General features: G+C 47.2%; 1 protein-coding gene across 3 annotated transcripts in view; it reads right to left on the reverse strand.

The window, feature by feature from the left end:
• Positions 1-16542, reverse strand: part of SEPTIN7 (septin 7) — a 157287-nt gene that overhangs the window by 15770 nt on the left and 124975 nt on the right. For all 3 annotated transcript variants that reach the window (XM_070726307.1, XM_070726308.1, XM_070726306.1), the window contains one exon: positions 7507-7642. In XM_070726307.1, the coding sequence (XP_070582408.1) occupies positions 7507-7642 (136 nt within the window). The remainder of the gene's footprint in view (positions 1-7506; positions 7643-16542) is intronic.

The following is a 16542-nucleotide window of genomic DNA, read 5'->3' on the forward strand; positions in this document are numbered from 1 at the left end:
TCCCTGTCCAAATAGGGCCGCAACTGGTGCACCAGGTGAACCTGGGCAAACGCCCTCCTCGCCACAGCCGAATGATGATGTTCCAATGTCAGCTGTGGATCGAGGAGGACGCCCAAGTTGCACACCCTCTCTGAGGGGGTCAATAGTTCCCCCCCCAGGGTAATGGACAGACAGATGGAATTGTCCTTGGGAGGCAATACCCACAGCCACTCCGTCTTGTCTGGGTTGAGTTTGAGTTTGTTGACACCCATCCAGTCCCAACAGCCTCCAGGCACCGGCACATCACTTCCACTGCTTCGTTGACTGGACATGGGGTGGAGATGTACAACTGGGTATCATCCGCATATTGATGATACCTCACCCCATGCCCTTGGATTATCTCACCCAGCGGTTTCATGTAGATATTAAATAGCAGGGGGGAGAGGACCGACCCCTGAGGCACCCCACAAGGGAGAAACCTAGAGGTCGACCTCTGACCCCCCACTAACACCGACTGCGACCGACCGGAGAGGTAGGAGGAGAACCACTGGAGAACAATGCCTCCCACTCCCAGCCCCTCCAGTTGGTGCAGAAGGATACCATGGTCGATGGTATCGAAAGCCGCTGAGAGGTCAAGAAGCACCAGGACAGAGGACAAGCCCGTCCCGGGCCCGCCAGAGATCATCCATCAACGCGACCAAAGCAGTTTCCGTGCTGTAACCAGGCCTGAAACCCGACTGTTGAGGCCCTAGATAATCGGCTTCTTCCAAGGACCACTGGAGTTGGAGCGCCACCACCTTCTCAACAACCTTCCCCATAAAGGGAAGGTTGGAGACTGGACGGTAGTTATTAAGCACGGCTGGGTCCAGGGAAGGCTTTGCGCACAAGTGCCTCCTTATAAGGACCCCCTCCCCAAGGAGGCGGTGACATTCTCCTGGACCCAGCTCCGTGTCACCTCTCGACTAGCCGAAACCAACCAAGAGGGACACGGATCCAGTAAACAGGTGGCAGAACTCACAGCTCCAATGGTCTTGTCCACTTCATCAGATGTCACCAAGTCAAACTCCTCCCAGACAGATGGACAAAGACGTTTAGCCCCAGTCGCCTCAACTGACTCATTGTCAGCCGATACTGCTATGCAATTGGAGTCGAGTTCCGCTCGGATCCGAGCGACTTTATCAGCGAAAAACGAGTTAAATTCCTCGGCACTGCCCTGCAAGGGTTCCCCAACTCCCCCGATTTAGAAGGGAGCGGGTCACCCTAAACAGAGCAGCCGGGCGGGATTCCGCTGATGCAATCAAGGCGGCATGGTACGCGCATCTTGCCGCCTTGAGCGCCACTTTGTAAGTCTTAATAAAAGCTCTTACAAGTGTTCGATCGGATTCAGACTTACTCTTCCTCCATCGCTTCTCTAGACATCTCTTCTGGCATTTCAACTCCCGGAGCTCCTCGTTGAACCATGGAGCTCTACGGGATCTAGTGCCACAGAGAGGTCGCAGTGGCGCAATTCAGTCAAGAGCCTCCGCTGCAGCCTTGTTCCAGGCCTCAGTAAGAGACTCTGCCGAGCTGTGGACGAGCGAATCTGGTAAAACCCCAAGCGCCTTCTGAAAGCCCTCAGGGTCCATCAGGCCTCTGGGGCGGAACATCCTAATCGGTTCCGCCTCCCTGCGGGGGAGGATTGGAGCCAGGAAGTTAAGCCGCAGTAGAAAATGGTCTGACCATGACAAAGGCAATGCTTCTAAGCCCCTTAGTCTCAGACCACTATTCAATTGCTCCGAGAGAAATACCATGTCGGGTGTGTGTCCACCCTCGTGAGTCGGACCCTGAACTACTTGAGTCAGGTCCATGGTTGTCATGGTGGCCATGAACTCCTGTGCTAATCCTGAGGAACCGCCGAGCGACAGCAGATTGAAGTCCCCCAGGACAATGAGTCCGGGGAACTCCACCGCCAACCCGGCCACCTCTTCGAGCAGCACAGGCAGGGCTGTTGACACGCAGCTGGGAGGCAGGTACGTGAGTAACAAGCCCACCTGAACCCCTAAGTCCAACTTCACAAGGAGTGACTCACAACCCGCGATCTCAGGAGCAACGAGTCTACGCAGATGGAGGCTCTCCCTGGCTACAATAGCCACTCCTCCCCCCTTTCCCTGGGGTCGAGGCTGGTGCCATATCTGAAACCTGGCTGGACATATTTCCGAGAGAGGCACCCCTCCCTCTGGGCCCAGCCAGGTTTCAGTAACACATGCCAGATCGGCCTCCTCATCAAAGATCAAATCCCGGATGAGGAGAGCTTTATTCACGACCTATCTGGCAATGAGTAGCAGCAGCTTGAGCCCAGGGCCCGGATTACACTCGTCACCAGGGTCCCGGGTTGAGCTCACGGGGCCGGAACAAGGGATCGCTTTTAGGCAGCGATCTCTTTTTCCTCCAGAACAGCTCGCCCCGTCAAGGTAAATGAAAGGCTGGGATTGGCCATCTGCCCATTGGCCAGCAGTATGCATGGCTTGCACTGGTCCCCAAGGACACCTGACCTGCCTCTATAAAAGGCAGCACCTTGCTCTCCAGCCCCATTGTGACTGAGAGATACCAGCTAGGGAGAGTCTGCGTTGCTTGCTGAGAGGGAGAGATTAGCGTCCAGGAGCCGAGCACGCCTCATGTGTCACAAAGAATCTCACCAGCGTGGCATTTTTTCAAGCAGTTAGCAGAAGACAAGAAAAAGGTTGTTTGAAACCTCTGCCACCAGTCCCTGAAGCGAGGGAGAGATCTTAATAATCTCAACACCAGCTGCATGACCAGGCACCTGATTTCAAAACATGACCTTCAGTGGGGAAAATACCTTAAAAGTATTCAAACGCCTGGGTCTTCCTCTTCTACTGTGGCTGCCTCAGCCACTGCCAATGCCCCCCAACAACAAGGTCACCTGTCTCTTCCCGAAGGGACATTGATGGATCGCCAACACCACCACCACCAACGGCAGCACTGGCAGCAGCAGCACCGGCAGCAGCACCACCACCACCACCAAACATGTCTACACTATCCCAGGGAAGCATTCATCAGCTGTCCATCCCTCAAACTTTTGAGAGGAAGTGGAGGTTCAGGCCATCTCACCCACGAGCCCTGGTCCTAAATGCCAGCATTGCACAGCTGCTTGCAATTGAAATGCTACCCTACCACCTGGTTGAGACACCAAGTTTCAGGAGATTTCTTAAATTGGCTGTCCCACAATACTCCGTTCCCAGCCGCTACTACTTTTCACGCAAGGCCATCCCTGCCCTGCACAAACATGTAGTGGAGAACATTCGGTGTGTGCTGCAAAATGCTGTCAGTTCCTGCATCCACCTCAACACCGATACGTGGACCAGCAAACATGGCCAGGGCCGGTACATCTCTCTCACTGCCCACTGGGTGAATGTAGTGGCGGCTGGGAATGAGGCTGGAAGAAGTTCAGCGCATGTCCTTCCACCACCCAGGATTACTGGACATCAGTCGGTGCCTGCTGTTGCCTCCTGCTCCTACTCTGCTTCCCTGTCTTTTTCCTCCGCATCCAGTAAGCGCAGCCCGGCAGCTGCCTACTTCAGAAGGGCTGTGGGTAAACGGCAGCATGTGGTGCTGAAACTCATCTGCTTGGGGGACAGACTACACACCGCCCAGAAGCTATGGACTGGCATCCAGGGGCAGACAGATGAGTGGTTGCTGCCGCTGAACCTAAAGCCGGGGAAGGTGGTGTGCGACAACGGGCGGAACCTTGTGGCAGCCTTGGGCCGAGCGGGGTTGACTCACACCCCTTGCATGGCGCATGTGGTCAACTTGGTGGTACAGAAGTTCCTGGCCAATTATCCGGGCATGTCGGTGCTGCTGGGTAAAGTGCGTGTGGTGTGCGCGCACTTTCGATGTTTCCACCTTGCTGCTGCTCGCCTATCTTACCTGCAGAGGAACTTTGGCCTTCCCACCCACTGCCTCATCTGCGATTTGCCAACCAGGTGGAATTCCACGCTGCATATGCTTAAAAGGGTGTGTGAGCAATAGCAGGCAATAGTGGATTACCAGTTTCATAACCAATGAGTGAGCCTCCATGAGGGACATTTGTTCCGTCTTGAATGGCTTCCAGTATGTCACCAATACGGTCAGCGCTGACAATTCCATCGTCAGTGCTACCATCCCCATGGTTTGCCTACTGGAAAAAACCCTTCAGGCCATGCAGGTTGTGCGACAGGAGGAAACAGAGTGGCAGGTGGAACAGGAGGAGCAGGCAGAGGAAGGCCCATTTTCCCAGTAAATCCATGTCTCGCAGGGTGGGGGGCTGTGCCGACAGCAGCCAGGTACTCCGCTGTCCAGCCAGCATAGAGTTTTGGGGCAGGAGGAAGAGGAGGACTTGCAGCAGGGCGGCTCACAGGCACCAATGGAGCGTGGCTGGAGGGGGGAGCAGGAGGAGGAGGAGTGAGGAGAGACTATTGATGAAAACATCACCTTGACTCCGGGCAGCCTGGCTCACATGAGCCACTACATGCTTCAGTGCCTGCGGAACGACCCCAGGGTAGCCCGCATCCTCGCCTCGGCCAGTTACTGGGTGGCCGCCCTGCTGGATCCCCGTTATAAGGACCGCATCACCTCTTTCATACCAGCGGCTGAGCGGGAGCACAGAATAGGCGAGTACAAGCGTGCGCTTGTGGACGCACTATTGGAAGAGTTCTCAGAGCAATTGGAGTGCCCAGTGGTGGCACGCGGAGCAGGAGTAGGATGCAGTTGGCAACACAGTGGGGACACTGACAGCACCGCAGGGGGGTGGTCATTGGAAGACGTTGCAATTATGCATGACGTCATATTTGACATCCACACAGATGCACCACTCTCTGATGTGATGCCCCATAGCAGAAGGCATCACGTTACCCGCATGGTGGACAAATACCTGTCCACGTGCATGAAGGTTCTTAGCGATGCCTCCACCAACTTCAATTTTTGAGTAGGAAAATTGAACACGTGGCCAGAGCTTGCCCTCTATGCCCTGGAAGTGCTGGCCTGCCCTGCGGCAAGCGTTCTGTCAGAGCGTGTGTTCAGCACTGCAGGAGGGGTCATCACTGAAAGAAGGATCCGCTTATTCAGTCAACGTGGATATACTGACATTTCTAAAAATGAACCAGTCGTGGATCACAGAGGACGTTGCTTTGCCACCAGCTAAGTGAGTGGTTAGAGCGTTCGCTACCACCACCACCACCACCACCCTCAAAGACAGTTGTAAAATTCATCATGCTATGTATGTATATAGTCAGTTATATTTTTATGGTGAAAGTTTCGGTATAGTTTGTGTTTGACTAAAGTTTGTGTTCAATAAACCTATTTTTTGCACAGATTTGTTCTGAGAACCTGTAATGTATATTTGGGTCAACCACAAGGACACCTTCTTTCTTTTTAAAAGTTTTTTAAAACTTTTTTTAAAGTTCGGGGTTTGGTTCGGGTTCATTGTTCTGTGACATCACCCGAATTTCTTGAAAAATTCGCCTGAATCCGCCGAACTCGAACTTCGTTGGGTTCGCCCATCACTAGTAGAGAGGGAGAGAAAGGAAGAGGGAGAGATAGAAAGAGAGAAAAGGAAGAAAGAAAAGGAGAGGAAGAAAGAGTGAGAGAGAGAGAAAGAGAAAACCCAGCAAGGAGTTGGGGACTTGCTCCACTTCGCCTCCTCCTCCTCCCCAGGGCGGCGTTAAGAAAACCGCAGGAGTTTTTTATAGTCTGGCCCTCCAACAATCTGAGAGACAGTGAACTGGCCCCCTGTGTAAAATGTTTGGGGACCCCTGCTGTATGCTAACAAAGTTCACCTCTCTTCTTCATTTCCCTGTTCTACTCTCTCACTGGCTTAACTCTTTGTTCTCTGCTGGTCGTTGCACTGCCCTCTCTGTCCCACAGCTGTTCTTCCTCCCTGCTTCACAGCTGCCCCCACTCGCTACTAGCTTGCTCTTTATTTTCCACTGTTTGGCTTTGCTGCCTGCAATTGGTTTGCCTCTCTGCTTGCCTCATTTCAATGGGCCTCTAGTCTTTTGGTTAGGCCTCTTGGGTGCATCTGGGCTTCTTTCTCTTTTAATTTCTCCAATCTTCCTCTCCCTTTTCTTTTTCCAATTGTTTTCTTTTTCTATGACTTATCATTCCCTCTTTACCTCTCCTCTTCCTGTTTTATTTTATTTTAGTAGCAACTTATCTGCCTGCATGTGATTATGCTTCCTCCATTGTCGCCATCTTGAATTGATTTTGCCCTCTTGAATTGAGAGACTTTAAAAGTTGTAACTTTAAAATGAGTTATACCACATTTTCCCAAGAATACTGAATTACAAGAATGCTGACTTACATTCAAAGAACACCATACCTACTGTGAAGCAAGGGGGTAGTAACATCATGCTTTGGGGCTGTTTCTCTACAAAGGGACCAGGACGACTGATCCGTGTACATGAAAGAATGGATGGGCCATGTATCATGGGATTTTGAGTGCAAACCTCCTTCTGTCAGCAAGGGCATTGAAGATGAAACGTGGCTGGGTCTTTCAGCATGACAATGACCCCAAGCACACCGCCAGGGTAATGAAGGAGTGGTCTCGTATTTCAAGGTCTGGAGAGGCCTAGTCAGTCTCCAGATCTTGACCCTATAAAAAATCTTAGGAGAGAGTTGAAAGTTCGTGTTGCCCAGCGACAGTCCCAAAACATTACTGCTCTTGAGGAGAACTGCATGGAGGAATGGGCCAACATACCTGCAACAGTGTATACCAACCTTGTGAGGACTTACAGAAAACGTTTGACCTCTGTCATTGCCAACAAAATATATATAACAAAGTATTGAGATGAACTTTTGTTATTGACCAAATACTTCCACCATAATTTGCAAATAAATTCGTCAGACAATGTGATTTTCTGAATGTGTTTTCTCATGTTGTCTGTCATAGTTGAGGTCTACCTATGATGTCAATTATAGGTCTCTCTCATATTTTTAAGTGGGAAAACTTGCATAATTGGTGTCTGACTAAATACTCCCCCCCCATTGTATTTAAGTAAAAAAAGGTAACTGAATTAAATTAGATTATTACAAAGTAAATACATATACATAAAGAATATATTTGTTGAGTATTTGCCATGCATCTCTAAAAACATGACGATGTAATGCCTTTGTGAGGCAATGATTTCTGTATTTATGAACAAGCAATTAATTGTACAAGTGAGATACTTTATTTTCATAGGCAATTAAATCAAATGTTTCGGGGGGTGGGGGAGTTGTGGTTTTTAAAGAAATTGGAAACCTTTGTTAACAAAACAGAGAAGTCAAGAAGTACGGAATAATTTTGGAATTTGCTCATTCATTTTTAAAAAAATCTATTTTTTTCTTTGTTGGAGAGAACATATATTTTCCTTTTGGATTCCTTCTATATTTATGGATTTTTCTTACCGTGACATAAACCTTTATCTTCACTCCTTTCCATCAAAATAAGTTTAATGTTTCAGAAAAACCTTTCAAGTGATATAGAATTATTCCTAAAAATCAAGCTAGACATACCTCAGCTTCAGAGTCTTTCAGTTTCTGAACTTTTTCTTTGACCTTCATTTCAAATACCTGCTCCATTTCCATTTCCATTTTCTTCATTTTTGCTACATGCTCCCGCCTTTCTTCTTCCATTTGTGCCAAAGGACTCCTGGTTTAAGTAAAAACAGACAATTATATTTAATGTTATTTTACTTCATTGAGGAGAAACATAACAGACATACATCAATAACAATCAAGCAACATTCTAATATGAAGTAACCCAGAGATGAGACATAGCTAACAAAGAGGATTTAAATACCTCACTATATTATGTTTTATAATAAAAAATAATTTTAGGAGAGATTGAAATCATCTGATGTTCTACTTACAGTAGTATAACAAAAACAATAATTCTAAAATGTTGAAAATTTATGCCAGGCTAGTGAGTATTAATACCATAAGTATATAATGGACATCCTTAAGAAGCAGTGTACTGTGAAATAAATGCTAAATTTATTCTAATTCCTAATGCTCATCATATAATTGCTTGTCAGTTGGCTTAACTTGGAACCAGAACTCTGTTGCTATTCCTCTTACATTTAGACACACACACACACACACACACACACACACACACACACACACACAAGAAAAATGTTATCTATTTGGTTGGTGCCACAATTTGACAATTATAGCGGGAAATGACTTGGTAATTGATTTATATAATAGCAGCTAAGAAAGAACCCAGGAAAAAGGGAGAATGAAAGGGGGGAGGGAAGACTGAGAAACAGTTATCCAATCAAATTGAAATAGATTAATAAAAATGAGAAAGAAAGACACTGAACTAACATAGGAAAGAAGTAGTTAGCAAGTACAGTGGTACCTCGGTTTTCGAACGCTTCCTTTCTCGTACATTTCGGATACCGAACAAAATTTTCTGCAAAAATTTGCTTCAGTATCCGAACAAAAATTCGGATTACTGAACAGAAAATTTTGTTTTCTATCCGAAATGTAAGATTTGAGGGACGAGGTGAGAGGGAATGGGAGTCGGAACGCCCCTCCTGGCCACCCTCTTAATAGCCTTCCAGTCTCTACCTTGTAACTTCTCTACGCAGCAGGAAGGGTAGGGCTGGCTACAATACCGGCAGCTTCGTGGGGGCTACTTTCCTCAGCGTTCAGTCGGTTACCTACAAGCAGCTGCACCAATTTTTTTCCCCCGGCGGTGGCGGCTCCGTCGGCTTCCCTTCGAGGAGCAACAGCAGCGTCAGGAACGTCACGGGAAGGGAAGCCACTGGAGCCGCCACGGGGAAAGAAAAAGTTGGTGCAACTGCCTGGAGGTAACCAACTGAACCGCGCGACATTCCCGACGCTGCTGCACCAACTTTTTCTTTCCCCGTGGCGGTTCCGGCGGCTTCCCTTCATGTGACGTTCCTGATGCTGCTGTTGCTCCTCGAAGGGAAGCCGACAGAGCCGCCACCGCCAGGGAAAAAAAATTTGGTGCAGCTGCTTTTAGGTAACCGACTGAACGCTGTGGAAAGTAGCCCCCACGAAGCTGCCGGTATTGTAGCCAGCCCTACCCTTCCTGTTGCATGGAGAAGTTACAAGGTAGAGACTGGAAGGCTATTAAGAGGGCGGCCAGGAGGGGCGTTCTGACTCCCATTCCCTCTCATCCCGTTCCCTGAGATCTTTATCCCATAGGGAATAGAGGAAATACTGTAGATTTAATTGGTTCCCAGCAAGTCAATGGGCTGGGAACCAATTAAATACATTTCCATTATTTCCTATGGGATAAATTAATTTGGTTCTCAACCAAATCGGTTCTCAACCACAGTTCTAGAACGGATTATGGTCGAGAACCGAGGTACCACTGTATTAGAGAAGACTGAGGAAAAAGTAATCAGACAGATATATTTGGAACATCCTTAAATCAGTTACAATTAAAATTCGTTGGAAGGTGCCAGTTTGGAGGAAGAATGTGGTCTAGATTGTCAAAGGAAAATTATTCTAACTGTGCCCTTTACTATATATAATTTTAGAAGAAAAATATAGAACTTTCTTGATGTATTGGATATTATCCCCACATAAAATAGATTGCAATGTAAATAGGAATTTTCAACAACTCTCTTTAAGTGCTTTAGAGCTGTGTTAATAAGTCACTGCTTCTGAAAAAGGGATAGTAGAATTTGGAATTTGAATCTGTGCATGAATAGGTACAACTGCTAAACAAATAATTTCCTCAACACTGTCAAACTATTGACTAAGTCTGCACTACTATTTCTACTAGTTTTTTCTCATCATTCCTATCACCCATTTCTTCCCACTTATGATTGTAACTTGTTGCTTGTATTCCTACAATTTTTATTAATATTATTTCCTCATTTCTTATTTGATCCCTATGACAATCATTAAGTATTGTACCTCATGATTCTTGACAAATATATCTTTTTCTTTTATGTTAGCTGAGAGCATATGCACCAAAGACAAAATCCTTACGTGTTCAATCACATTTGGCCAATAAAGAATATTAAGAATTCTATCTAAATGGAACAGGGTTCTAAAATTCAGCCAATAATTTGATGAGTTTTATATATATAGAAGAGTCTCACAAACAGGAGTGCACGTTTCATTTTGAAGAGTTTCAAGCCATAAATTCTTTTGAAGTGTTTCAGCCATAAACCTGGAACTCCGGTTCCAGTGGCTGTGAGGAAGGGAGTTGGAGGTCGCACTGCCGTGGATAACGGTTTAACATCTAGTTTAGTTTTTTATATAGGCTTTGCCCCTTGTTTGTATTTACCCCAGTGGGTTCCTTATTTTCTGGGGACTTGGTTTTGGTGTGTTTGAACCATTGAGTTAACTTAAGTTGGCTTTAGGATCGGAGAACAAATTGTGATGCTGCGAACTGATACTCCCAATAAGCAGAGGTGAGCCAAGTTGAACTGCGCTGAGCCGGACCACAGATGGTGGACAGTGGAGACAGTGGAAACGAGCCGGGAGGGGAGAGAGGAGAATTTGCCATGCTGCTGTGTTGCGGGAATCGAGCTAACCACTGAGGATTGGATCTGATGCCGGTGAGTGAGAGCGGCGGGTGCCTGGCATCTGAAACCAGCGACAGAGGACAGCATGTATTTGGCATTTAGTTTTGAACTGGGAGCCCCTGGACCGAGACCAAGCAGACCGGTTGCTGAGGACTGGGCCCCGACGCTGGCAGGTGAGAGCAGCGAGTGTCTTCATGCCTGGGGCCAGCAGCGGGGATGTGTATTTGGCTTTTTGAACTGGGAAGCCCCTTCCTGGAGATGAACGATGAGAAGGTCAGTTGAGATTACATTGAGACTGTGAGGAAATGATGGACTGAGAAGATCTTGAAAAGAGCATAACCAAGCTGGTAGGTGAGAGCCACCAGTGGAAAGCTAAGGTTCAGAAATTATTGGGGACAGAATTACTTACAGCTGTGAAGGGCTAGGGATTTCCTTCTAATGGATTTTGGATTATTGGAGGGCTAGTTATTGGAACACCCAGTGAAAGGAAGAGCTAACATTTTAATATTAGACACTATAACCAACATTACGAGCAGAGCACACTTGTGATACAAACACTATGTTGAAGGCCTTAATTAATTTGATCCTTGCTTTAGTAAATATCAACAAAATTTATTGGGATAATATTAGACCCAGGATATCATACACCAACCCAGAATTGAATTTTTCCTTTATATGTAGCATTGTTTATATCAGAGATGTTTTTTAATAATATTATTGCCCCACATTTGAGGAGAGGATACTTACTGGAGGAGAGGAGAGGGCAATTTTTTATATCTGTAGCCGTATGTTTTTTTAACTAACAGGGTTTTTTAGTTTAACAAATAGGTTTTTAGCTCACTTTAATTTTTAATTAACTTATTTGGGAGGGGGGTCATTTTAGAAGAATAACTGTGGAATGTATATAGTAATATTGATTGGAATATGAATGGATTGGATGAGGAGTATGAGTGAGGTGAATGGGTTGAACGGAAAAGCCAGTCTGCTGGGGGAGTGAGGGATTCTATCTCTGGAGAGGTAGAGGGCCAGAATATTCCAGTCGTGCTGGGAAGAGGTAGATATAGTGGAAGCCACTGGGTAGGCCACACAACTAGGGCTCGCTGCTTGAAAGCAATCCCTTGTTCTGGCCCCTTGAGCCCGACCCGGGGTACTGATGATAGGCGAAATCTGGACCTGGACTGCTCAATGCCAGGTCGGTTGATTTACTCCTGAAGGAGGCCGACCTGATGTGTGTTACTGAGACCTGGCTGGGCCTGGAGGGAGGAGTTCCTTTCTCTGACACGTGCCCAGCTAGTTTCAGGTGTGGCACCAGTCGCGACTCTAGGGAAGGGGAGAGGAGTGGCTATCATAGCCAAAGAGACTCTTAACCTATGCAGACTCACTGCTCCTGAGATACCAGGTTGTGAGTATCTCTTTGTGAAGCTGGACCTAGGAGTTCAGGTGGGCTTGTTGCTCACATACCTGCCTCACAGCTGTGTCTCAACAGCCCTGCCCATGCTGCTCGAAGAGGTAGCCAGGCTGGTGGTGAAGTTCCCAAGACTCATTGTTCTTGGGGACTTTAATACATCATTCCTTGGTGGATCCGCTGCCCTGGAATGGGAGTTCATGGCTTCCATGGCAACCATAGATCTGACTCAAGTAACTCAGGGTCCAACTCACGAAGGGGAGCACACACCCGATATGGTATTCCATTCGGAGCAGTTGAGCAATGATCTGAAATTAAGGGGGCTAGACATTTTACCCTTATCATGGTGAGATCATGTTCTGCTACAACTTGAGCTTCAGGCTCTAATCCTTCCCCGCAGGGGGGCGGGACCAATTAGGTGGTTCAGCCCCAGACGTCTGATGGACCAGAGGGCTTTCGGAGTTTTAACTGGCTTCGCTTATACACATTTCGACAGAGTCCCTGGTACAACGGTACCTCTACTTATGAACTTAATTCGTTCCATGACCAGGTTCTTAAGTAGAAAAATTTGTAAGAAGAAACAATTTTTCCCATAGGAATAAATGCAAAAGAAAATAATGTGTGCGATTGGGGAAACCAAAGAGAGGGTGGAGGCTGTTTCCTCCCAGGAGATTCCTAGAGAATCCCCATGGAGGCTTCTCCCCGCCTTTTCCAGCCCTGTTTCCTCCCGGAGATTCCTCAAGAGGCCCCATAGAGGCTTCTTTCCGCCTTTTCAGCCCTGTTTCCTCCCAGGAGATTCCTAGAGAGGCCCCATGGAGGCTTCTCCCTACCTTTTCTGGTTACAGTTTTAGAGGCTGAGGTTTGTAAGTGGAAAAAGGTTCTTGAGAAGAGGCATAAAAATCTTGAACACCTGGTTCTTATCTAGAAAAGTTCATAAGTAGATGTTTAGGTAGAGGTATCACTGCAGGTAGAGGTATCACTGTAGGTAGAGGGACTCACTGCTCACAGTCACTCATGCCCTCATCACTTCGAGGTTCGACTACTATAATGCTCTCTACATGGGGCTACCTTTGAAAAGTGTTTGGAAACTTCAGATCGTGCAGAATGCAGCTGCGAGAGCAATCATGGGCTTCCCCAGGTATGCCCATGTTACACCAACACTCCGCAATCTACATTGGTTGCCGATCAATTTCCGGTCACAATCAGTGTTCCCTCTAATTTTTTTTTGGGGTGGCCGGAAAAGTATAGTGTCTGAGCGGCAGTCCCTTTGGGACTGGGCAGCACAGAAATAATAAATAAACAAACAAACAAACAAACAAACAAACCCACCGTTTTGCCTCAGCGAATTTCAAAATAAAATACTGTACTGTGTGTCTCTAACAGTGAGCTCATAATAGGGCAACTCTATCAATATCAAAATGCCACTTAAATAGTTGAGCTAGTTTCAAACTAGATTTTGATTTTCTTTCTCTCTTCCTTCCTCTCATTCTTTTTCTTTCTTTTTTCCTTCCTCTCTTTTTTCTATCTGTTTCTCTCTCTTCCTCTCTCTCTCCTTCCCTCTCGGCTTCTGGGCAGGTTTGGAAAACTCTGAGTTGATGATGATTTTTAAGTGAGCGATTGCTCACTGCTCAGCTTAGAGGAAACTATGGTCACAATTCAAAGTGTTGGTTATGACCTATAAAGCCCTTCATGGCATCGGACCAGAATATCTCCGGGATCGCCTTCTGCCGCACGAATCCCAGCGACCGGTTAGGTCCCACAGAGTTGGCTTCTCCGGGTCCCGTCGACTAAGCAATGTCGTTTGGCGGGACCCAGGAGAAGAACCTTCTCTGTGGCGGCCCCGACCCTCTGGAACCAGCTCCCCCCAGATATCAGAGTTGCCCCCACCCTCCTTGCCTTTCGCAAGCTCCTTAAAACCCACCTCTGTCGTCAGGCATGGGGGAATTGAAATTTCCCTTCCCCCTAGGCTTATAGAATTTATACCTGGTATGCTTGTATGTATGAGTGGTTCTTTAAATTGGGGTTTTTAAGATTATTTTTAATATTAGATTTGTTTACATTGTCTTTTTATATTGTTGTTAGCCGCCCTGAGTCTTCGGAGAGGGGCGGCATACAAATCCAACAAACAAACAAACAAACAAACAAACAAACAAACAAACAAACAAACTAAGTAAGTAAGCAAGCAAGCAAGCAAGCAAGCAAGCAAGCAAGCAAGCAAGCAAGCAAGCAAGCAAGCAAGCAAGCAAGCAAGCAAGCAAGCAAGCAAGCAAGCAAGCAAGCAAGCAAGCAAGCAAGCAAGCAAGCAAGCAAGCAAGCAAGCAAGCAAGCAAGCAAGCAAGCAAGCAAGCAAGCAAGCAAGCATTGGCCAGGAATACACCCACAAGGGGTGCTCCAGACTGAACTGCACCCTTGTGACCTCTCTGTGGCAGTGGATCTTGGAGAGCTCCTTGATTTACTGAGGAACTCAAGGATGAAATGCCAGAAGAGACGTCTAGAGATGTGTTGGAGGAAAAGTACATCTGAATCCGACCAAGCACTTTTAACAGCTTATATTGAGACTTATAAAGTGACATTCAAGGTGGCAAGATGTGCGTATCATGCCGCCTTGATTGCATCAGCGCAATCTCCCCAGCTGCCCTGTTTAGGGTGACTCGCTCCCTCCTTAACCAGGGGAGAGTTGAGGAACCCTTACAGGATTTTAATGAGTTTTTTGCAGATAAAATCGCTCAGATCCGGACAGACCTTGACTCTGAATGGAATGCAATGAGCCAGTTGAGGTGACAGTCTTAGTCCTGTTGTCTGTGGGAATTTGATCTGGTGACGTCTGACAAGGCGGCCAGCAGGGAAGTGAAAAGGGGCTGGTCCAGGAGATTGTCAACCCTTCATTGAGGGAGGGGTCCTTCCTGGCTCCCTGCAAGGAGGCACGTGTGCCCCCTCCTCAAGAAGCCTTCCCTGGACCCAGCTGTTTTAAACAGCTATCATCCTGTCTCCAACCTTCCCTTTATAGGGAAGATTGTTTAGAAGGTGGTGTCGCTCCAGCTGCAGCGGTCCTTGGATGAAGCCGATTATCTGGGCCTTTGGCAGTTAGGATTCAGGCCTAGCTACAGCACTGAAACTGCTTTGGGCGCGCTGATGGTTGATCTCTGGTGGGCCCGGGACAGGGGTTTATCCTCTGTCCTGGTGCTTCTTGATCTCTCAGCAGTTTTTGATACCATCAACCATGGTATCCCTCTGTGCTGGCTGAAGGGAGTGGGAGGCACCATTTTACGGTGGTTCTCCTCCTAACTCTCTGGTTGGTTGCAGTCGGTGTTATCAGGTGACCAGAGGTCAACTCCTAGGTCCCTCCCTTGTGGGGTTCCTCAGGGGTCGGTCCTCTCGCCCCTGCTGTTTAATATCTACATGAAACCGCTGGGTGAGATCATCCAAGGGCACAGGGTGAGTTACCATCAGTATGCTGATGATATGCAGCTATACATTTCTACCCCATGTCCACTCAGTGAAGCAGTGGAGGTAATGTGCCAGTGTCTGGAAGGTGTCAGGGTCTGGATGAGTGTTAATAGGCTCAGACTCAACCCTGACAAGACGGAGTGGCTGTGGGTTTAGCCTCCCAGGCACAATACCAACTGTCCGTCCATTACCCTGGGGGGGGGGGAGTCTTTGCCCCCCTCAGAGAGGGTACGCAACTTGGGCATCCTCCTCGATCACGGCTGAGCTTAGAAGACCATCTCTCGGCTGTGGCAAGGGGGGCATTTGCACGCATACACCTTGTGCGCCAGTTGCGGCCCTATCTGGACAGGGAGTCACTTCTAAGTCATCCCACCCTTATCACCTCGAGGTTCAATTACTGCAATGCTCTCTACATGGGGCTGCCTTTGAAGACAGTTCGGAGATGATAAATTGTGCAAAATTCAGCCGCGCAAGCTCTAGTGGGATTACCAAGATCTGCCCACATTTCAACACCACTCCATGAGCTGCACTGGTTGCCAATTGGTCTCCGGGCCCAATTCAAAGTGCTGGTTATGACCTATAAAGCCCTACATGGGTTAGGACCAAATTATCTTTGGGACCGTCTTCTGCCTCATGTATCCCAATGGTCAGTTAGATCTTACAGAGTCGGCCTTCTCCAATGTCAACTGGCAGGGCCTAGGGGAAGAGCCTTCTCTGTGGTGGCCCTAGCCCTCTGGAACAAACTCCCTCCGAAGATACATACCTCCCGCTCCATCCTGGTGTTTCGTAAAGCTTTAAAGACCTACCTCTGCCGGCGGGCATGGTGGCCATGAGTGATGAGACTGTCTCTGGCTGTTACTAGATATGATTGGATTGGATTGGATGAATATATGTGGGTGTACATGTGTGTGAGTGTACTAAAATGTTTTTTTAGTAATTTTTCATAATTTTATAGTTATTTAGATTTCTCATATATTGTTATATTTAATGTTGTATGCCGCCCTGAGTCGCCTCAAGAAGGGCAGCATAGAAACCTAACAAACAAACAAACAAACAAACAAACAAACAAACAAAGCTTCTTGAAACTACCTGTCCTGAACATGAATGCTATCCCAAGTTTAAAACAAAAAATTTCAAACATTTCAACTTGAATCATTTTGGAAATTTATTCATTTTATATAA

Source organism: Erythrolamprus reginae, chromosome Z, assembly GCF_031021105.1.
Source record: "Erythrolamprus reginae isolate rEryReg1 chromosome Z, rEryReg1.hap1, whole genome shotgun sequence".
NCBI lineage: Eukaryota > Metazoa > Chordata > Lepidosauria > Squamata > Dipsadidae > Erythrolamprus > Erythrolamprus reginae.